General features: G+C 40.8%; 1 protein-coding gene and 1 long non-coding RNA gene across 2 annotated transcripts in view; both read left to right on the top strand.

The window, feature by feature from the left end:
- LOC110964770 (disks large-associated protein 1-like) overlaps positions 1-24,582 on the top strand; it is a 212,760-nt gene that overhangs the window by 51,687 nt on the left and 136,491 nt on the right. Inside the window, 1 exon segment of the mRNA XM_051953320.1 lies at positions 13,424-14,954. Coding sequence (XP_051809280.1) covers positions 13,424-14,954 — 1,531 coding nt within the window.
- LOC127535435 (uncharacterized) lies at positions 18,480-21,592 on the top strand. The gene is made up of 2 exons (XR_007944289.1): positions 18,480-20,855; positions 21,016-21,592. It is a non-coding gene; the product is annotated as an uncharacterized LOC127535435 (long non-coding RNA).

The following is a 24,582-nucleotide window of genomic DNA, read 5'->3' as shown; positions in this document are numbered from 1 at the left end:
TTCATACAATGTCTTCATGTCAGAGCGTTTAGAGCAAGGGGCACATACTCATGCAAATATATCACCAACAATCAACAAGTAAATTAGTTGGTACTTGGTTTGTTGACCCAGAAGTGTATCTATTTTTTCATCTTAAAGCTATTCCATAGTTTCTTCTGATGTACGTTGCTTTGCATAAAAGTGTCTGCTAAATGAAATTGTCGAATTGTAGAACTGTAAATTGTAAATTGCAGTTTCCAAAAAAAATTCCTAATTACTTTATCTGAGTAATTAATCTCGATTTATTAATGGGGTTTGGCTGGTTTGTACAGAAAAAACACACAATATGAAGATGTCACTTTGGCTTATATTTCATAACATTTTTTAACCAATCAATTAAATTGAATAAAAATATCCAGCTTAGTTGATGGTGGGGGAAGAATCAGTAGCTGCAGGCCTATTATGTTGTTCACTGTCTTGAGGAAAGCTGTAAACTTGAAATTTGTCTTGTTTTATAATGAACTTTCATTTAATGACTCAAAGACAAAAATTCCAATTTTCATTGCTACAAAACTGAAATGATTTAAAATTATCTGAGTAATGAAAAGATAAACCTTTAGGTTTAGGATAACCAGTGGCTTTGACACTGGTTATGCAGTGCAGTGTTGAAGATCCAGACATCCTTCATTTGCTATTGTGTTGTTAACATTGTACTGACTCTAAATTGCCAACCTATTTATAGCTATTTATAACTTTATCCAATGTTTGTTTAGTAGTGATGAAAAGCTTAGATAAATTATAGGTGCTTGACTAACTATACAAAAGAAATGATTGCATTCCAACATCAAATCATTTAAATGTCAGCTTATTCAAAATGTTATTATTTTTACAGAAAGACCATTACTTCTAAGTTAAACAGTGTCTGTTTACTCTTCTGTAAAATTCAAAACAAGCTCATGGCAACAATAGTCAGTATGAATTTGGTTACTGAGATTAATTTCAAATTTTTTTCTTATATTATTGTTTTGCATGAGCAGCTTCATTTATGAAGTCAGGCTCAATCCTTCTCAGCACAGAGGACAACTAATGTTGCCCAAGTTTCTGCACCAGCACTCTCCAATCTGTTGCAGAAGCTCAGATTTCCATTGTCTGAATGCACTTGTTCCTGTGTTTTAGAGCTCAATTGTACAAGTAGTGCACTGTTGGTGGTTTAATTTTAGGTGGACAGTCAATGTGGCTCTGATTTGTATCACCTTGGCTGTGTCCAAAATGGCATACTAACGTACTACATACTACACACTCAATGAGTATATACTGTATACTACGTACTATAAGTGTGATTAGAATGCCAACTGTTCACACTGTAGTATACTACTACGTTTCCCATAATGCATTTCAAACCTCCGACGACAAAAACCGGAAGTACGGCTATCAAATATCTCGGCTGAATACCGGCTTCAGGTCGATTTTACGCTAACAAACAGTTGCATAATTAATGTGGCAATTTCAAGCCGGCACTCCTCATGCAGTTATTAGCCAGATTATGCGAATCGTTTCAATTGTAGCTGCAGGCTACTGAAGGTAGCTGCTACTTGTTCTGTATGCAAAGCGAGCTGCTGCAACTAGCTGCTAGCATTCAGTAGCACGTTGTGAGGCGTCTGACAAATTAAAAACGTTGGTCAGAAAACGCCTATTTCTCAAATCTGTGGGGTGATTAGGATGACTACTTAACCACATAAAATAAAATAAAAATCGCCCCGGTCCGGCCACAGATCCTGCGGAGGCTTCCATTTCAGTGGGTAGCTCGCAAAGCATTATGGGGCGGTTGAGAATGACTAGTGTGGTCACCGTGCATACTTAAAAATTTTCCGGAAATAGTATACATCCGGGTATTTCTCGCGTACTCAATCTTTTCATACTATCTAATGTGAACGCACTACATACTTATTTTGACGTCACACTTAGTATGAGTAGTACGTTAGTATGCCATTTCGGACACAGCCCTTGTCTTGTTCTATACCTCAATTACTGCTGTAACTGTGTTTCAGATTTAGATTTTGTTTTGTTGTTGTTGGTTTCTAATCGTTCATCCTTTTCCAATAATTTGGTGATTACTATTTTGAGTGAACACCAAAGCTGCATCTTTCACTTAGGTCCACCCACACAACTATTATTGAATTAGAAAACACAAACAAGACAGAGCATTTTTCCCCCTTAATGAAAAATTGTATGAAAGTGCAATCAGACCATTATATTCTACAGAAAGTGTTGGCTAAGCAAGACTATGAATTTTCCAACTTTTAATCTCAGGTGTATTTATTTTGTTGCACTGAGTTTTTACTACAAGCATTAATAATATGCTCTATCTAAAGTATTTGTTCTTGACAAACTAGGAAATATTTTAAAGAGGAAATAGTCAACTGTTCATAATTGCAAATAATGTAATTTCTGATTAATATTGCATATGAGTGTACCCACCTCTATTCTGTGATCAGGGAGGGATTAATCTTTTTTTTGGCTGTACTTTTCCATTTTGGCAGATACATCTTGATGAGACTTGGTTAACTATGATAATAGTGCAATTAGGCCATTGTAAGCATGTACTGATTTTCGATGTGTGGCCACATGACTGTTTACCATTTGAATGAAGACTTTGCTTCAGTTATTTTGTTCCTTTACTTGGTATTTTACAAAATTCACTAAAACTAAGAACATTGTGTATTTCAGTTTGCACTACAGTACAATGTACAGGATGAGTCTTGCTTTTGGTTTTGGTTGCTACTGCCTTTTGTTTCGGTCTCACAGAAGCTCTCACTTTAGAGCAAACTCCCTCTTGTGGCATAAAGGGGCAACAACTCCTCATGCAATATGTCCTAAAAAAAACAGACATACAAAAAACAATATGCTTGGCTTATTCTACTTCTTGTCCCCACATGAGAGTGTATATTTTATTCGGTTAGCATTTCTTAAACTAAAGTCTACATACTGTTAATATGTTGGTTGGCCAACAGCTGTTATTTTTTTTTACTTGCAACTGATTTTTTTCCCTTCTTGAGAGGACAATTATTGTTAGCAGCTTTTATCAGTGGACAACTTTCCAATCAAATAATCAGTAACATACTGTGTGTTGCTAGAAGTATTTCACATAGACTCCTGTATGCATTAACTTAACTGTGAATGTTGTAGTTGTTGTTAATAATGTTGAATAGTTCTGTTTAATTAACACCATACTTGCTTATCAAGTAAAATTTAAAAAAATTATACTCACAAATAAAATTTGATTTTTAAAGCTGCTGTCCGGAGTTTGAATCGCAGCATCTCCCACAACACTGTTGGTCCCACCCTCCCTCTGATTTCGCCCCTTTATTTGTGCACGCGCGCAGTACCTGAGAGTGGTGCCCAGAGTGCTGCAGCATCTCGCCTGTTTTGCTGTTTTCCAGTCTTCTACATTTAGTACATTTAGTAAATAATAAAGGAATTACGTTAGAATGCTGTTTTGAGTCTAACTTGTCCTAATACCAAAATAACATGAATCTGCTAGGACGAACGAGTAAAGTTTCAATATGTGATTACACTCGTGTATCCCTCTCGATGACGTTGTTTATCAAACTTAGTGCATTTACGCGTGTATATGTGTTACATTGTTTATTTATTTCTATCTAGAGTTCAGAATTGCATGACTCCTCTGACGAAGAGTATGTCCCAGACGCCCCAACATCTTCCTCCTCCAGAGGTCGGGCATCTAAACGAAGCCGTCAGGTGGGCTATGGAGGCCGTGGTCAGGGAGCGACGCGAGCACCCCAAGCCAAAAAACGTCCTGCAGTCTCTTGGCCTGACAAGCCGTGGGATTGGTAACTTTTCTGGAAGTTGCTGAGCCCTGATGCTCTCTCCTCCACAAGCAAAACAAATGTGCGCGCGGTTGCGTAGTGCGTAGCTCGCCCACCTCTGCATGGGCTTGCTTGCTGTGCACGTAACCGTTGATTGACAGCATGACAAAGCGGAAGCTCGAACTTGATTGGTCAGCAGCGACCGGCGCTTTTTGGAATAACATGGGGGTCTATGAGAGGAAGGCGGAGCTCAGGAATAAATTTTCATATCGCGTTATACTAACTTTATATTATAGTATCGAACTAGACTAACACATTTAAGCTTTGTTAAACAATGATACATAAATTGAAAACAAACGGAAACTCCGGACAGCAGCTTTAAGTCTTCTGCTTAATTCCTTCTATTGTTTGTCACAAAATAGTTTCATATTAGTCAACTTCAACTTAAGGTTACAAAACTGTTTTTATGAAAAGAATAGGAAATTGAAGTGAAAGGTACTGTACATGGATTGGAGAGGGGGCCTATACTGAGATGTGTCTGTGTACGTGTATGTTTGTGTATATGTATGTGTTTAGGTGTGTGCACATGTAAAGACAGTGTGTGGGTTCACTGGCTTGAAGTATACCAGTAGGGCTGTCAAGGGTGTGTTAAGTACACTGCCCAGCAAAAAAAAAAAGTTGCACCCTCTAATATTTTGCTGGACAACTTTTAGCTTTGAGTATACACACGTGGACAAAATTGTTGGTACCCCTCAGTTAAAGAAGGAAAAACCCACAATTCTCACTGAAATCACTTGAAACTCACAAAAGTAACAATAAATAAAAATGTATTGAAAATTAAATAATCAAAATCAACCATCACTTTTGAATTGTTGATTAACATAATTATTTAAAAAAACAAACTAATGAAATAGGGCTGGACAAAAATGATGGTACCCATAACTTAATATTTTGTTGCACAACCTTTTGAGGCAATCACTGCAATTAAACGATTTCTGTATTTGTCAATGAGCGTTCTGCAGCTGTCAACAGGTATTTTGGCCCACTCCTCATGAGCAAACAGCTCCAGTTGTCTCAGGTTTGATGGGTGTCTTCTCCAAATGGCATGTTTCAGCTCCTTCCACATATGTTCAATGGGATTCAGATCTGGGCTCATAGAAGGCCACTTTAGAATAGTCCAACGCTTTTCTCTCAGCCATTCTTGGGTGTTTTTGGCTGTGTGTTTTGGATCGTTGTCCTGTTGGAAGACCCATGACCTGCGACTGAGACCAAGCTTTCTGACACTTGGCAGCACATTTCTCTCCAGAATGCCTTGATAGTCTTCAGATTTCATCGTACCTTGCACACTTTCAAGACACCCTGTGCCAGATGCAGCAAAGCAGCCCCAAAACATTACTGAGCCTCCTCCATGTTTCACCGTAGGGACAGTGTTCTTTTCTTTGTATGCTTGGTTTTTGAGTCTATGAACATAGAGTTGATGCGCCTTACCAAAAAGCTCCAGTTTGGTCTCATCTGTCCAAAGGACATTCTCCCAGAAGCTTTGTGGCTTGTCAACATGCATTTTTGCAAATTCCAGTCTCGCTTTTTTATGAGTTTTTTTCAGCAGTGGTGTCCTCCTTGGTCGTCTCCCATGAAGTCCACTTTGGCTCAAACAACGACGAATGGTGCGATCTGACACTGATGTACCTTGGCCTTGGAGTTCACCTTTAATTTCTTTGGAGGTTGCTCTGGGCTCTTTGGATACAATTCCAACGATCCGTCTCTTCAATTTGTCATCAATTTTCCTCTTGCGGCCACGTCCAGGGAGGTTGGCTGCTGTCCCATGGGTCTTGAACTTCTGAATAATATGAGCCACTGTTGTCACAGGAACTTCGAGCTGTTTAGAGATGGTCTTATAGCCTTTACCTTTAAGATGTTTGTCTATAATTTTTTTTCGGATGTCCTGGGACAATTCTCTCCTTCGCTTTCTGTTGTCCATGTTCAGTGTGGTACACACCTTTTCACCAAACAGCAGGGTGACTACTTGTCTCCCTTTAAATAGGCAGACTGACTGATTATGAGTTTGGAAACACCTGTGATGTCAATTAAATGACACACCTGAGTTAATCATGTCCCTCTGGTCAAATAGTTTTCAATCTTTTATAGAGGTACCATCATTTTTGCCCAGGCCTGTTTCATTAGTTTGTTTTTTTAAATAATTATGTTAATCAACAATTCAAAAGTAATGGCTGTTTTTGATTATTTAATTTTCAATAAATTTTTATTTATTGTTACTTTTGTGAGTTTCAAGTGATTTCAGTGAGAATTGTGGGTTTTTCCTTCTTTAACTGAGGGGTACCAACAATTTTGTCCACGTGTCTAGCACTCATTCACTGTGGCATCATTTTGATAAGCTTCTGCAATGTCAAAGCATTTGTTTCTGTCCAGAGATGCATTCATTATTCACCAAGATTTTATATTGATGATGAGAGAGTCAGCCCACTGCACAAAGTCTTTTCTACCACATCCTAAAGATTCTCAGTGGGCTTGGTGTCAGGACTCTGTGGAAGCCAGTCCGGGTGTGAAAATTACGTCTCATGCTCCCTGAACCACTCATTCACAATGTGAGCTCCATGAATCTTGGCATTGTCATCTCAGGATATGCCTGTGCCATCAGGGACGAAAAACTCCATTGATGGAAAGACCTGGTCATTCAGTATAATCGGGTAGTCAGCTGACCTCATTCTTTGGGAACATAACATTGCTGAACCTAACCAACTCCAGATCATAACCCTAACCTCACAGGCTTGTAGGCACTAGCCATGATGAGTGCATCACTTCATCCGCCTCTCTTCTTACTCTGATGCGCCCATCACTTTGGAAAGGGTAAATCTGGACTCATCAGACCACATGACCACATTCCTCAAAGATGATGGTTCACCACTATCCTTTCAGGTTTTAATAATATGTTGGACGATTCTTAACCTGATTTTACTAGTTTCAGAAATCTCCTTAGCTGTTTTCTTTGCTTGATGTGGGCCAATAATTTGTCCATGGTTGTGAAATGAGAAGCTCCTCACTGCATCAGCTTGGGTTAAATAAGTTGTTGCCAGCTGAAACATATTCATCACTGCAGTAGTAATCCAATGGAAAGCTCTTATGTATTTGCTTAATTAAATCCAGTCAAATGGCGACTTTTGTTTTGGCCAGGCAGTGTAGTTGTGCCACAGACCAAGTACGACAGAGGAAGCAGGCACATACAAACACACACTTATCTGTCCTACAATTCTCCCCCAAATGCAAGACAGCAAATACACACACAGCCATACATGCAGCATACACACCAACATTGTCACCCTGCTTGGCTGTTCATCTTTAATAAAACTGCCACATTGGCAGTCTTATTCCTGGAGCCTTTTTCCCAGAGTTGTACAAGATGTGAACTCACTATTACATAAGAGAGGGGACTTCTTACTTACTATTAATGGTAGGCTGGCAGGATTTGTGTGCCCAGTATGCTGAGTAGAAATGCAGAAGACATGTCTTGAACATACAGCCTATGGTCTTGAACTGAAAAACAAACAAAAACAAAACAAGCAAACACTTTTTTTTTTTTTTTAACACCTTTAACCCTAATCACCACCTGTTTCAGTTTACTGGACAGAAACAAAATGTGTCTGGATGGAACTGCTTCAGTGGCTGATTCCAGTCGCCAAATCAGTCACCCACTTTTAAAATAATGAAAAAATGGGTGACTTTAATGGTTGGTGTAGCCTCAAGCAACTGCTAGGTTTTGGTTAAAATTCTGAGCCCCTCAGAGTATGTGAGGGGGGCACTACAATTGATTTTAAAGGTATAGTTACATTACACATTTGCCCTACATGTGCTTCATCTTCCAAACAGCTCAAACAACAGACAAATGCAGGCATGGTAAATGGTCTGTATTTATATAGCGCTTTACTATACCTGCAAGGTACCAAAAGTGCTTTACAAGATACGTCACATTTACCCATTCACACACTGATGGCGGAAGCTGCCATGCAAGGCGCTAACCACGACCCATCAGGAGCAATTAGGGGTTAGGTGTCTTGATCAGGGACACCTCGACATGAGCACGATGGGCCGAGGATTGAACCGGCAACCCTCCGGTTGCAAGACGGCCACTGAGCTATGCCGCCCCGCATGCAATTCTGTTCCATCTTCCTTTGACTCAGATGGACTTGCAGGCAGGTCATCTTTCCTGTATTCAGCTTAGACCATGTAGATGTGCACCATAGCTCAATATATACATTCCCCTCCAAAAATATTGGAACAGTGAGGTCAATGCCTTTATTTTTGCTGTAGACTGAAAACATTTGGGTTTGACATCAAACAATGAATATGAGACAAGAGATCAACAATTCAGCTTTTATTTCCTGGCATTTACATCTGGATCTGATACACAACTTAGAAGGTTTATATCGGTTACACCTCCAACTATAGATGCTGTCTACAAAGGCAAAATCCAAATCTGAAACCAAACGCAGACATTGAGCACTATTTAATGTTTGACTAATCAGTGTTTGCATGTTTGACATCAAACAATGAATATGAGACAAGAGATCAAGATTTCAGCTTTTATTTCCAGCTATTATATATATATATATATATATACACACACACACAACTTACAAGATAGCCCCTTTTGTTTGAACCCAACCAATTTTTCATGGAGCATAAGTATAGAAACATGTGACTGACAGCTAGCTATAAATAAAAAAATAAATTTATATATACAGTATATATACAGTGCATGTGCATATATATTTATATCTATATCTATATCTATATATATATATATATATACCGGGCTTTGCAAAAGTTCTGTTACACTCGGTTTCATGATCTTTAGAGACATTTACATGTCAGAGTGAAAAATTCCATTAAATAAACTGAAAGTTCTACCTTATAGGCAGGTGTCCTTAATACAAATTGACAAACTGACAAATTTTTCACTCCGACATGTAAACGTCTCTAAAGATTATGAAACCATGTAACAGAACTTTTGCAAAGCCCGGTATATGTATATGTGTATATATATATATATATATATATATATATATATATATATATATAGTGAGAGAGACAGAGAGAGATTCTGCTGTACATCATCACCCTTTCAACTTAGTGTACATCACTTTTTTCCCCCTCAAAATCAGTTTCTCTGTTCAGTGTTCATTTCAGCCACATGTATGTAAATATTTGGTAAAGGAAAAATATTTTTTATATGTTGGTAATTTTCAACATGATGAAACTAACACGTATACTATTAATATGTAGACTTCTGTGCACATCAGCTTCAGTGGTCTGCCGAATGAGTCCACATTACCATTTTGATTTGAATTCCAAGCCTCTCTGTAGACTTTGTGTGTTGTCCTATGTGTTTGTCTTTTTTGCTGTGGGTGGTCTGGTTTCCTTATTGATAAAAGGAAAACAAAGTTATTTGGAAAACATCTGCTTTTGTTGCAATTTCCAGAGACGTTGCATATGTATAGTGAGTCGTGACGTTATGTGAAGCTTTTTTATGTATCAACAGAAAGCATCATCAATCTCTGAAGAGATTAAAAAGGCCTGTTGGGTACCATGTTTAAAGGTCAAAAGTCAAAAAAAGAAAGAAAGGTCGTAACATCATACCCTAAAAGCACTGATATAGTTTAAATATACAAAGAAGGTTTTGTATCGATATATTTAATTGGGATGTTTACAGTGCATACGGAACATTTTTAGACCCTTTTATGTTTTTTCAGTCTACACAAAATTTAAAATGGTGAAACAAAATATGTTTTCGTGTGTCTTGTTAATTTAAAAAAAAATCTGAGACTTATTGAATTGATAGACATAATTAGGAAGAAAAATAGTGTATGTCAGAGTGTACAAATTTTTTGTTTGACTACATGATAGGATTGGGTCAAGATGCACAGGTGTGGAGGGTTACAAGAAAATGTCTGCATTTTTGAAAGTGCCCAACACCATGGTTCCCTGCCAACCATATTGAGTGGTCAGGAATGGAGGGCCTTGGTAAGGTAGGCAACCAAGAACCCAGTGGTCACTATAAATGACATCCACACAGTGGTGTAGTCTAGTTTTTTCTAGTGGGTATACTCCAGCCTCATAAACAAAAGCCAGGTCAGGTTCTCATATATGTGCGTGTGCACTCACACACACACACACACACACACACACACACACACACACACACACACACAAGTTTGGGCTCCTATCCTCGTGGGGACTTACCATTGACTCCCATTCATATCTAACCTCTAACCCTTACCCTAACCATCACCAAAACAATGCCTAACCCTAAAGAAACGTTTTTGCACTTTTACTTTTTACAGTAACAACATGGCCAAGAAAACGCCGTTGCCACCCGTGGGGACCTCAGTTTAGGTCCCCACCGATATAGCAAATAGTCAGGTTGACGTCCCCACCGGTATAGATTAACACGCACACACACACACACACACACACACACACACACACACACACACACACACACACACACACACACACACACACACACGCTGCAGCAGCAGCTCCTTTATTTCAAACTACCAATTAGATACTTATAGATGTTATAGCATCAGCAGCTCCTCTTCCTGCCATCAGGTTTCCTAAGCTTCAACCTTAGCTCCAGCTGTAGTGTTTCCTAAAGCGTCAGTATTCACAGGACAAGCAACAGGCTTATTAAAACACTGAAATAGTTTCATTTGGCTTTGCTTTCTTCTGGTTATTTTTTCTCCACCGACTGGTATTGGATCATTAGAAGTTGTTGACTCATGTCCCTCTTCTTCTAAGCCAGGGGTATTCAACTAAAATTCAGAGAGGTCCAGTCAAAGAAAATGTATTAAAGCAAAGGTCCAGAAAATCAAAATGTCTAACTTGAGTTAGTGTGATATATGTTGATGTAACATGGTAGTTTTAGTAGAGTCTGTCTGTCATCAAAAACTGACCATCAAATAAATTCAGTACGGTTTCAAAACATTTCGACATTTATTAATAAATAACTTTTTATATAACTGTATATCTTAAAATAAAGTGTAGAACTTAAAGAAAATGTGGCTGAACAACCTGAACCAACTTATTAACATCTTTAACAATACCTAAATCTCACAAATGTAAACATTTGAACCCTTTCACATTTTTTCTGTCTGATATCACTCCCCTTATATCTCTGCGGCTTAATGGGAGAACTGAGCTGCTGATTGTCCTGCCAGTGTTTTGAATCATGGTCTGAATGGTGTCAGAGCCATTCTCAAACATATTTAGAGGAGCTCATTGGTGAGTCTGGAATGATATTTAGTTTTGATTATGTGCATATTTGAGAAAGCTGCCTTAAAGCTGTATGCTGAGCCAAACATGGTCAGCATGTGACCACAGTCTGTCCTCTACTGATGTATAAGGTGCAAAAGATATGACTAAGAGCCGATGCTTTGTAGTGAATCTGAAGAGCCGACTCCCCACTTATTTAATGGAGTATGGAACTTAACACTGTCCTCACAGAAAACATGTTACTGGATCCTAGATTAAAGAAGCTTGCCTTCAGTGACTACAGAGCTGTTTATGAGACACTTCAGAGAATAAGAGCAGCAGCAGCAGCAGCAGCCTGACACCTCCACCATTAGAGGACAAAGTGGAGGAGGAACCTCAAACTTCTGGTGTGTGGAGCCTCTTTGATGGAAGAGCTACAGGAGATGATTCAGGAGAAATCCTACAGCTGATGTGGTAATGGAGGATCATATCTAGAGGAACCCCTCATCCAACCAGCAGACGACCCACTGAGCTGGAGGTAGGCCAAGGCCTCAGTTTGCCCCACCTGGTGAAGGTGATGGAGGAGAGACAACTTTTTCCATCTGAGAAAATCTTCTCAAAAACACGGCAGATATTCACTGAAAGAAGAAATGGTATCAGCCCATCCAAGCTCAGGCTTCTGATTTTTCTGAATGTCAGCCTGCTCTGAGGACATTTATGCTGTTTGAATACTGAGTCTGGTTCTGTTTCTGTTCTGGTTCTGTGGGTTCATGTGCAGAGTTTTGTTTATTTGTTTTTTTTGTGCAAAAAAGTTTGAAATATTAAACAAAAGTAAGAATGCCTGTTTTTGTAACAGAACAAATGCACAAAATGAGTCAATTATAAGGCTTCTCATAAAAACACTGAATGAAAAAGAGTTTGTCAAAAGACAAATCATTCATTTTTGCCAGGTTAGGCTCAAATATGAGGCTACAAACAATAATAAATTAGGAGCCGGCTTTTCTTTGGAAGCCGTGCCAAAAGCTCTCTGAAAAGAGCCGAACTTCCATCACTACTGTCCTCTCTGTCCCTCATCTCAGAACTGGTTTTTGAAGGCAGAGCTGCGATGCAATGCAGAAACTTCATTGGCTGAGTAGCATCACGTGGGATGCCTGAACTCGTACATAATTGGTCTGTGCATTTCTGAGCCGATAGACCAATGACAAACACTGGAAAGCCGCACCGGTAAAATAGAAGTGACCTGTCAAATTTACACCCGTATAGACGGCGTCTGGGTCCTAATCCGGACCGTGGTCTGCCTTTGAGCCCTGTTCTCAGCCATACACCTACCCCCGTCCCATACAGCTTCACCGTTTCCTGACACAGAGAAGATGAATTTATGAACGGGAAAGCAAACGTTATGTCAAAAAACATACTAATACATATGTTTGCGCATTTTTAAGTGGTTATATGGAAATTCGGGACCTTTTCTCGTGAGTATACGGCGTATACCTGTGTGTTTACACCCCTGGGTATACGTATCTTTGTGCATTTTTAAGTGGGTATACGGAAATTTGGAAAATTTTCTAGTGGGTATACGGCGTATACCTGTGTAGACTACACCCCACAGTTCCTTTTGGAGATGGGAGAACTTTAAAGAAATTCAACTAGTTGTTTGGTACTCATTTTAGAAATCTTTATGGTAGAGTGACCAGAAGCCAATCTTCACTTAAAGGCACATGACAGCCAACTGGGTATTTCCAAAAAGCACCTGCATGACTCCTCGATCTTGAGAAGCAAAGTCCTCTTTTTTGATGAAACAAAGATGAGAATTATTTAGCCACAATTTCCATTCATGTTTGTGGAGTGTAGTCTGAGCAGAAGGAAACACAAGTGCAGACAAATAAAAAGTAAGTGATTTTTTTGATTGCTCAGGCTAGTGTAAAGATTTACATTTCAACAATACAATAAACTGAAGCACTCCACCAAGAACACTTTGACAGACTTCCAAAACAAAGTTGCACCAGGCTTGTAGGATGCCTCCCAAGAAGACTTGAGACTGTTGTTGCTGTCATCATGTTGTTGCTTTTATCAAGTAATAAGTGAAGCGTCTGAATGTATATTTTATTGTTGTATGTTTAATACATTGACTCATACTTCAATATTGTGGAGCGTTGCATGTAAATTGATGATATACAAATGAATTTAATCAATTTTAGGATGAGTCTGAAACATAACAAAACATGGAAAACTTGAAAGGGTCCGAAAACTGTACATATGCACTGCATTCTCATTGTGAAACTTGATTTATGTTGGGACTTGCTTTGCATTAACTGATGTTTTATTGCTCCTGTCTCCCTGTCTTCCAGAGTCTGCAGTTCTCCTCTCAGGGTCTTCTACAGCCCTTCTGTGATCACGGGCCCGCATAGCGTCTTTCATCCATATCATTCCTTTTTCCATTCACCCATCCTTCCCCCTATCATGAAAGGCCTCTCTAGTAGTCGGAGTCACCATCATGTGGTCTCCTATGAACCATCATATGATCCACTGGGTCATCATGTTGACCGCAAGCCATATTTGATCAGTCAGATGGACATGCCTGTACCCATTCCCATGCCACATCCAGCTGAGCTGCCCTACTACAATGCTCAGCGTACCTCGTACCCCTCTGACAGCAACAGTATCGTCCCATATGGAACCTTCCCAAGGAGGTGTCACTCCACCTCTTCATCTCACCATCCTGAGGTAAAGGATGAGTGTATGGCCATGGTGCCATATGTAGGAGTAGGAGGAGGAGGAGGAGGAGGAGGTGGAGGAGGCTATGGGGGTAAAACACCCACTCGGGTGCCAGCAAACTTTGCAGACCCGTTTGAGCGTCAGTCATCATTTTCCAGAGATGGCTACCATACACTGCAGTACAAACGAGGAGTGCTGGCTCACAGTGGGGGGATGGGTGCAAACAACAACAACAACGACAGTCCGGGGAGAATTCGCCACTTGGTCCACTCAGTTCAAAAACTCTTCACTAAGTCACATTCATTGGAGGGGCCACACCATACACAGTCATCTAAGGGGGCCAATAATGGGAGTGTTAATGGTGGTGGTGGTGGTGGCGGAGGAGGTGGTGGTGGTGGTTCAAGGGCCAGCCCAGAAGGTGAAACTCCACCAGTAGGAGTGCGCCACAGGAAGCGCAGCAAGAGCCGCGAACGCTGTCGATCAGCAGAGCCCAAGCATCGAAGCCACCACCACCATCACCACCAGCTCCACGGCTCAGCATCTGCTCCAGGCTCTGGATATTGGAGTTCAGATGACAACCTGGAACGGGAGCTGTGTCTCTACCATCCCCACCACCACCAACCTCCGCCCTCACCCTCCCCCTCCATTTCCCCCTCCCCTATCGCCATGACAATGGGCCGGTACCCTGGCAACAACCCTGACAAGTTCCCCCAGACTCCCCTCCCTAGTCTCTCCTCCTCACAGTCCCAGCAGTACTTCATGATGGACCCTTATGGTACACTCAACGAGCACACATACACCCATGCACACCATGGCCACACACACCACCATTCTGCACTCAAAGCTTCCCGGAGCAACAACGATGTGAAGTATGCAGCATCGCCATCATGTGTGCCAGTTAGTGGTAGCAGCAATAACAGCGGTGGCGGTGTCGGTGGAGGAAGTGGCCCCTTGCTGCCACTCAGTCTTGTGGACGGGCCCCTTGTGAAGAAAGGGGCGTGGTCATCAAGCCTAACGGTGAGCAGGGCCCGAGAGGTCTACACCAACAACAGCAGCCACAACCAGCTACGAACCAGCGCAGGATCCGGTAACCTAAACCTAGATAGAGCTCTAGTCAAATCTAAGGGCAGTCAGCAGCAGGAGCGCTCTTGCCATTTCTTACAGGTAAATAATTTCTCCCCTACTCCCATTCAAAATCCGTCAATTCACCCTTCTCCCCTCTGTTGACTCTCTTCTCTCCACAACTTGCTTTTCTCACAATGTTTCCTCTAAGTCAGTGGTGTCCAGTTCTGTGAGACTTCACTCCTGCCAAACACTACACGCTCTGACTTTATTGAAGAACCGTTTTTAGAGAAGGGGAAACCACAAGTGCCATCCATTACTAGAATGGACACATGGTTAGTGTTGGTGAATTTAACCACTACTTCCAGGATGTGAACAGGTTGTATATTCAGTTTGTAAGTTAGTGGGCAGTTAAGCAGGAAGATTATCCCAATCCCAAAATAATTTCTGCGTGCTTGATCTCCTGTGAAAATTCCTAGAGAAGAATGAAAATGATTGTCCTCCCCTGTCAGAGTCCTGTGAGGGGAAAAATTCAAATGACAACAACTTACTGGTGTTGCTGGATAAATCATGTTGTGATCATGTTAACATGATTAAGATTTTTAAAAAATATATAATTTCATATACTAAGATGCTAGGTTTTAGGTCGTGGAAATACAGGAACTCTAGTGACTCATACTGTATGTTGAAAGATTTAGACAGACAATCTAATCCAATTACAAATGGTGAAATAAATTATCATAAACTGTGAACTTGATTATACAGATCCTGCACAGTCTATTCATAATCCAATGTGTGAGCAAGCAACAGGTCAAAGACTAAACCAACTTAGAATATTTGTAAACTGGAAATATATTCAAATAAGAAAGGTACACTATATTGCCAAAAGTATTCACTCACCCATTCAAATAATCAAAATTAGGTGTTCCAATCACTTCCATGGCCACAGGTGTATTAAATCAAGCACATACGCATGCAGACTGCTTTTACAAACATTTGTGAAAGAATGGGTCTCTCTCGGGAGCTCAGTGAATTCCAGCGTGGAACTGTGATAGGATGGCACCTGTGCAACAAATCCAGTCGTGACATTTCCTCACTCCGAAATATTTCACAGTCAACTGTCAGCTGTATTATAAGGAAGTGGAAGTGTGTGGGAACGACAGCAACTCAGCCACGAAGTGGTAGGCCACGTAAACCGACGGAGCGGGGTCAGCGGATGCTGAGGTGCATAGTGCCAAGAGGTCACCAACTTTCGGCAGAGTCAATCTCTACAGACCTTCAAACTTCATGTGGCCTTCAGAATAGCTCAAAAACAGTGCACAGAGAGCTTCATGTAATAGGTTTCCATGGCCGAGCAGCTGCATCCAAGTCATACATCACCAAGTGCAATGCAAAGCATGGGATGCAGTGGTGTAAAGCACGCCGCCACTGGACTCTAGAGCAGTGCAGACGCGTTCTCTGGAGTGACAAATCGCGCTTCTCCATCTGACAATTTCATGCTCCCAACTTTGTGGGAACAGTTTGGAGCTTACCCCTTCCTCTTCCAACATGACTGTGCACGAGTGCACAAAGCAAGGTCCATAAAGACATGGATGACAGAGTCTGGTGTGGATGAACTTGACTGGCCTGCACAGAGTCCTGACCTCAACCCGATCGAACACCTTTGGGATGAATTAGAGTGGCGACTGAGAGCCAGGCCTTCTTGTCCAACATCAGTCTGTGACCTCACAAATGCGCTTCTGGAAGAATGGTCAAAAATTCCCATAAACACACTCCTAAACCTTGTGGACAGCCTTCCAAGAAGAGTTGAAGCTGTTATAGCAATATAGCTACAAAGGGTGGACTTACGTCATATTGAACCCTATAGATTAGGAATGGGATGTCACTTACGTTCATATGCAAGTCAAGGCAGGTGAGCGAATACTTTTGGCAATATAGTATATTTGCCAATCTAGATTTTTTAAGGACTATCTATGATAGTTTAAGGATGCTGCTCCCTGTAGAGGACACCTAATGAACATAATCTGAGGAATGGGCTGTACTTGTAGATGAGTAATGACCACAACTGTGTGGTCTATAAGCAGTTGCCAGAAGCTCCATTATGGAGGTAATCTGGTAGTGAGGAGCATGTTGATCTATCAGTCCTCTGCCCACTGTAGCTAATGAACAGTTTCATGCAGGTGTAAAACACTACGTTTTGGTAAGTTACATAGGCAATACCACGCTGTTTAGACTAGTTGCTGGTGCAACCATCCCACATAACGGGGTGCACTGAAGGAGTTAGACTGACACAAGAGATTAAAATGAGACCCAGGGTCTTTAAAGTAGATAGTTTCATTTAGAGAGAAACACGTTGGTACGCACATGGCACACCTTTTCTGGCTTTGTGTTCAGCAGAATTTGTCAGAGGTATCTCTTGCATAACAGCAATGTGGCTATCTACATTTTCAAATTATGGCAAGGGCTCTCTTTTTTTTTAATGTATTTTTTCCTTTTCTTAAAACACATGTTTTAAATGAGACTTTTTAATAAATGCAAACCTTAATGTGACAATCCTGTCAAGGATCTCTGGATTCACATCCCAGTTGAGTGGGCTGTTCTGTGTCAATTTCCAGCTTTCAAAGTAGTTGTTGGCGTGTTTGGTTGGAATGACAATTGCAGATTTACATGGATGAAAAATATGACTGGATACCACTGGCTATGGCTGGGGGCACACTAGAACTGGCAATATGAAAACCTAAAGCATTATTAAATTTAACCACATTCATCAACTTACATACAACAAGTAACAAGTATTAGTGCTGTGATGAACAATTATTTTCTTTATTATTATTTTTATTATTAGATAGAATTATGTATCATTTGGTTTAAAATGAATTAAACATTTGATGGTTTCCAAAAAAGAATGATGTTTTCAAGTAGAGTGGAGCATTTTAGATGGAGAATGTTTCTCATCATTTGTAAAATAAATAAATTTTAAAAATAAAAATAAATCTACCCATTACTTAGCAAAAAATATGGGCCTCAACTTGTACGTCTGCTTTTTTTAAACTTACTTTTGCTGTGAAACTCTTATTTAATCAGACATACTAAAGAGATAGCAGCAATGATAGAAACTGTACAGAAAACTATTATGAACAATCTACATTTTACTTTATATACTGACATACTAGCCATCCATACCAAGCACCAAAGATTGGTGAAGACCAGATAGTCAAAGTGTCTCACCAGCAGTCATAATCTGGGTTTGAGGTTCTAACAGGACTAAAAACAACAGTGGTGGGCAAAATGTCCAAGCATCTTATCATTAACTGTGCTCCAAATCAGGTAACATGAAAGTATTGTAGTGCGTCCACAGCCTTAGAGGGAACATTGCTCCCTATCACCAGTCTATTAGTCTGATCTACCAAGAACCCCACTGCTACCTTCCCCCTTTTCTCCACCAATCCCACCCCTCCTGCGTTTCCTCCACTCACCCAGCTCACCTCCACGCTTCTTATCCACCCGACCTCTTGCCACCCACCAACCCACCTCCACCTCCTTTACTTCCTCTTGGTTTGGGGAGCCTTCCTCTTCCTTCTCTTCCTCCTCTTCCCTCCTTTTGAGTTAAAGAGAGAAGTAAGTGCAGAGCCAGTAGCAGCCTTACTCTCTGAATGCTAGGTAATGACATGAACTCATGAAGAATGACATCCTTTCCCGTTTGTAGACCTCATTTTTAATTTAGTAGTGGTTCTCTTTTTGCCTCTCTATGGTTACCTTGCTTTTTTCCCACTATTTTTGTCTTGATTGCATGTTGTGAAATTGAAATTTGCTGTTCTTTAAGTGTATAAGTACACTGTTGAGCTGAATGTTGGGGAGACCTTCAACTACATAGGGTTTAATTTTTGTATATTATCTTCCTGTATTATCTACATTTTTGACCTCAACATTTGACCTACAAGGGACAACAGTGAAATCATCAACAGCATTGCTGTCCTATTACAAGTCTTCAAGATTGTGGTCAATCACTTGTAAATATCATTTACCATCATCAAAATCATTAAACTTCATTTGCAGTTGTTGGTCTGAAACTGGTTTATTGATATTACATAACATGCAACTTTCCATCGATGTAAAATCTAATATACTGTATTTTGTTCCCAGTAAATTTGGAGAAATCATCTCAAAGCAATCAGCCCATGTTGTAGAAGAACTGAACAGTGAAACTGACCAGATGAGTCTGACTGTGACTCTGTGTTTGAATCAATATTGCATCAATACACATTTTTAATGGAGACATTAACACAGCTTTTGTCCTGAAATAATATTGTCATAAACATATAAACAAAAATACACACACATTCCGACCAATCAGCACCACTATAATACCGTCTCAATACTTCTGACTGCCAGGATTTGTATTTTGCAGCTTATGTGAAATTAGGTATTTAGAAGTATATAGGGTACAGTCATCAAGGAATGCAGTTAAACTAAGATTAAGTTAGATGGTCTCCCCAGCACCTGCTTATGTTCTGTATTTATTTCTGTGTTATTATTGTGGCATAAGCTTGAGTATGAATGTGCGTGTGTCTGTATCAGAATTGCCACCATGAGAATGAACATTCATCACTGTTAGTTGTACGTTCTCAAATTTTGATAAACCGACCAGGGCTTTCTTTAGGTATAGTCAGCGAGATTTCATTCACTTCTATTCTGCTATTTTGTGAATCCATGAAAACTGCTGAAACCATTTCAATGACAACCTATTCTGTCTCTTGCCAAATAAGAGAAGAAACCATTTTTAATCATTTTTTTTATTTATAAAAGAAAAGGTTGAGTAATTATTTTTCAGTCAAATCAGTTATTACCTCTGTGAACTCAATGTATCCTAATGGATGAGAGGAACAAACTGCATCTAATCTGACCCTAGCTGAATAAACAGATCATAAATGCCATGTGTTAGGTCCATAAATATTTGTACATTGACACAATTTTCAGCATTCTGGCTCTGTACACCATCACGATGGATTTTAAATGAAGCAATCAAGATTTGCTTAAAGTGCAGATTTTGAGCTTTAATTTGAGGGTATTTACATCCAAATCAGGTTCACAATGGAGGAATAACAACACATTTTAAATGTGCCCTCCACTTTTTAAGGGACCGGAAATATTTGGACAATATATCCATCCATCCATTATCTATACACCACTTAATCCTCATTAGGGTCTCGAGGGGCTAGAGTCTATCCCAGCTGACTTATGGCAAGGCAGGGGACACACTGGACAGGTCACTAGTCTATCTCACGGCTAAATATGGAGACAAACAAGCAAATACGGACAATTTGGAATCATCAGTTAAACTCAGTTTGTTTTTGGACTGTAGGAAGAAGCCGGTATACCCAGAAAAAACCCATCACTGTGCAGTCCTCGGACAAACTAACATCATCATAAGTCAAATTGTCACTTTTAATATTTGGTTGCAAATCCTTTGCAGTCAATGACATCCTGAAGTCTGGAACCAATAGACATCACCAGATGCTGGGTTCGGTCCCTGGTGATGCTCTGCCAGGCCTCTACTGCTGCTGTCTTCACTTCCTGCTTGTTCTTGGGGCATTTTCCCTTTTGTTTGTCTTCAGCAAGTGAAATGCAGATCAATTGGATTCAGGTCAGGAGACTGACCTGGCCATTGCAAAACATTCCACTTCTTTGCCGTAAAATACTCTTTGGTTGCTTTCACTGTATGCTTCGGTTCATTGTCCATCTGAACCGTGAAGCATTGGACAATGAGTTCTGAAGCATTTGGCTGAATATGAGCCAATAATATTGACTGAAACATTCAGAATTCATTCTGCTGCTTTTGTCAGCAGCCCCATCATCAACAAATAGAAGAGAACCAGTTCCACTGGCAACCGTACATGCCGACGACATCATACCACTACCACCATGCATCACTGATGAGGTGGTATGCTTTGGATCTTGAGCAGTTCCGTCCCTTCTCCAGACTCTTCTCTTCCCATCACTCTGGTACAAGATGATCTTTGTCTCATCTATCCATAGAATGTTGTTCCAGAACTTCATAGGTTCTTCATGATGTTTTTAAGGTTCGCCAATGATTTACACTTTGTGGTGAACCCTCTGTATTCACTCTGGTGAAGTCTTCTCCTAATTGTTGACTTTCACATAGATGCACCTACCTCCTGGAGAGTCTTCTTGATCCAACCAGCTGTTGTGAAGGGGTTTTCTTCACCAGATAAAAGATTCTTCTGCGTCGCTGAGCTCATCCGTGCATTCTTTCTTTTTAAGAATGTGCGAAACAGTTGATTTGGCCACACCTAATGTTTTTATATCTCTCTGATGGGTTTGATTATTGAACTAGTATTGATTTTTTTGGCTTAATGATGACTTGCTGCACTGATAGTGACAGCTCTATGGATTTCATATTGAGTGTTCTGTCACAGTTGAGATTTATGTTTGTTACAGCACCTGCTGATGCTCGTTCTTGATACTTTTCTCAGTTGATCATGTGTTCATGATAACTAGATTCAGGCAGAATTCTACCTCTAAGAGAGACAAGTGCTTTGTCGTCACTGCTGTTAGCATTTACATTGCAGATTTGACACATTAAAGACAAATTGCTTATATTTATGATCCAGATTTAGTTAACCCTTTGGCTAGTGTATAACGACCTGATTGTAATTGTGTTTTCTGCATTTATTTTCAGTCTCTTCCTTTCCTATCTAATAAACCTGTGGACAAACCTGGATACTGTCTTTGGAGCTGTAGTGAAATAAAAGTGTTTAACTGACTGTTTATGCATTGTGTGTACAAAGAGGACAGCACATCGTGAGATTCCAGATGCAAATATCATACATGAAATGAACTCTCGACCTTTTATCTGCTCCTTGTACATGAAATAATGAGGGAATAACACACACCTGGCCATGGAACAGCTGAGTAGCAAACTGTCTAATTACTTTTGGTCCCTTAAAAAGGTGGAAGGCACATACAACAATCACCCACAACATCATGATCACTGAGAGGTGAAGTGAATAACATCAATCATTTTGTTATAATGCAATGTTTTGCTGGGAAACCTTGAGTCCTGACATTCATGTGGATGTTTGACATGTCCCACCCAGCTAAGAATTGCAGGCCAAAGCAACCCTCCACCTCCAAAGGCAACAGCAGTCCTTGATGCCAACTGCCACTTGCAGCAGGACAATGCATCCTAGCACACTACAAAAACTGCTCAGGAGTGGTCCAGGGAACACGACAGAGCTAAGGTGTTCCCCAGGTTCCACACTCCCCAAATCCAAATCTTATTGAACATCTGTGGGATTCTTCAGTTCTAAAACTAGTTTGGAGAGTCCCAGGTATTTAACCACTTGAGGTGTAGGTGGGGCTAAGGCTGATGGTATCTACTATCAGCAAGGTGATAAAAGACTAAAGAAACTTTTCAACAATAGGTGATGAATCTCAATGAGGTATTAATATGCCAATAGAGGGGGGCCTCATGAGAGTCTTTGATTTCATGGCCCACTGAGTAGCGTCCTACCTGTGACTCATCATCATGTGAGTCGTTAGGCTCATATGAGGAAAGGTGTGAAGGGTGGTTAAATATTCTGGGGAGAGTTGTCAGGGCTGCCTTGTATGTAGCTGAGAGGTGGTGTCTGAGGCCTCCCCCTCTGTTCAGCGTGGGTCACTCTAGATGAACATAAATGGCCTCTTTCGCTCCTCTCTCAAACCATCTGTCCTCTATGTCTAGAATATGTACATTTGAGTCCTGGAAGGAGTGGCCTTTCTCCTGTAAATGTAAATGGACAGCTGAATCTTGTTCTGAGGTGCTGACTCTTCTGTGTTGGGCCATGCGTCTGTGTAGAGGCTGCTTGGTCTCACCAATGTAAAGATCTGGGCAGTCCTCACTGCACTGGACTGCGTAAACTACATTGTTGAGTCTGTGTCTTGGTGTGTTGTCCTTTGGGTGAACCAGTCTTTGTCTGAGTGTGTTTTCAGGTCTCAAATGAACCGGGATGTCATGTTTGGGGGAAAAAAATCCTCCTCGGTTTTTTGGAAAGGCCTCCAACATAAGAGACAACAATGTTCTTTCTTTTGTTGTCTGTGTCTTCCCTAGTGGTTGTTGGCTCTCTATCTTTCCTTCTCCTGGTGGACTTTAAGAAGTCCCAGTTAGGATAGCCGCAGGTTTTTAAGGAGGTCCTTATGTGTTGGTGTTCTTTCTCCTTTCCTTCTATCCTTGAGGGGATGTTTCTCGCTCTGTTTTGCAGCGTTCTGATGATTCCTAACTTGTGTTCAAGTGGGTGAAGATATTGATCTGTGTGGGTGGGTTTCCGGTAGACTGCAACAGTGAGGCTTCTATCTTCCTCAATGATGATGGCACAATTCAGGAACGGCAGCCTGCTGTTGCAGGTGTCTTCCTGGGTGAACTTGATGTGGTGGTCCACAGATTTGGCATGATCCGTGAAGGCTTCCACTTAATGGGTTCTGATCTTAATCGAGGTATCGTCCACGTACCGAACCAATGACTGGGAGGGGTTTCCCATGAAGGACTCAAGGGCCTTTCTTTCAACCTCCTCCATGTACAAATTGGCTACAATAGGAAATACCAGAGAACCCATGGCACATCCATGTTTCTGTCTGAAGAAACTTCCCTGATATTGAAAGTACGTGGTGGCGAGGCAGCGGTCCAGTAACTTGCATATTTGGTCCGGTGTGAAGCTTGTTCTGTCTGACAAAAACTGGTCCTGCTGTAGTCTCCTTCTGACCGTTTCCACTGCTTCTGTTGTTGGTATACAGGTGAAAAGGGAGGTGACATCAAAAGAGACCATGGTTTCATCAGGTCCCATTTTAAGCTCCTTAATTTTGCTGGTGAAGTCCGTGGAGTTGCTTATGTGGTGGAGGGTACTGCCCACCAGTGGGGCCCGAATGGTGGCAAGGTGCTTGGCTATATTTTAGGTGGTGGAGTTGATGCTGCTGACGATGGGTCTGAGTGGGATGCCGTCTTTGTGGATTTTTGGTAGTCCGTAAATACATGGAGTGCTTTCCCTGGGATAAAGGCGTTAGTATGTGAGTCTGTCAATGGCTTTCTCCTTCTCCAGTTGTTGGAGACAGCATGTGACTTTCTTCTTGGAGCGGGCAGTGGAGTCGCGCTTCAAAGTTTCACAGGTGTTGTTGCTGATAGTAGATACTATCAGCCTTCGCCCCACTTACACCTCTAGTAGTTAAATGCCTGAGACTCTCAAAACTAGTTTTAGAACTGAAGAAGCCTCTTGGATGAGAGGCGAAACATATTCAAGATCACAAGAATAAGTCCAGTTGCCTGAACTACTAAACCCTTCACCTTAACATGACCTGGATGACTGAGAACATTCACAGACATCTGTGGGATGAGCCAGGATAAGCCTGGTCTAGGTAGGTCCCAACCTGCAACCCACAGGACCTGCAGAATTCACTGCCACCATCCCGGTGCCACAGGACATTCCCAGAGTTCCTGTGTCCATGGCTCACTGGGTCAGAGGAGTTTTAGCAGCATAAAGAGGACCAACACAATATATATTCAGGTGGTCATAATGTTTTGCTTGATCGGTGTATAAAACGTGTTGTAATTCCTACACCGTCCACCTGATTGGGATGTAAATACCATCAAATTAAAGCTGAAATTCTGCACTTTAAGCACATATTGATTGTTTAACTTCAAATCCACTGCGGTGGTGTGCAGAGCTAAAATGCTGAAAAT

The sequence above is a fragment of the Acanthochromis polyacanthus genome, chromosome 9, assembly GCF_021347895.1.
Source record: "Acanthochromis polyacanthus isolate Apoly-LR-REF ecotype Palm Island chromosome 9, KAUST_Apoly_ChrSc, whole genome shotgun sequence".
Taxonomy (NCBI): Eukaryota; Metazoa; Chordata; class Actinopteri; family Pomacentridae; genus Acanthochromis; species Acanthochromis polyacanthus.
The sequence above is the reverse complement of the archived record's forward strand: the minus strand, read 5'-3'. Positions and strand labels throughout refer to the sequence as shown.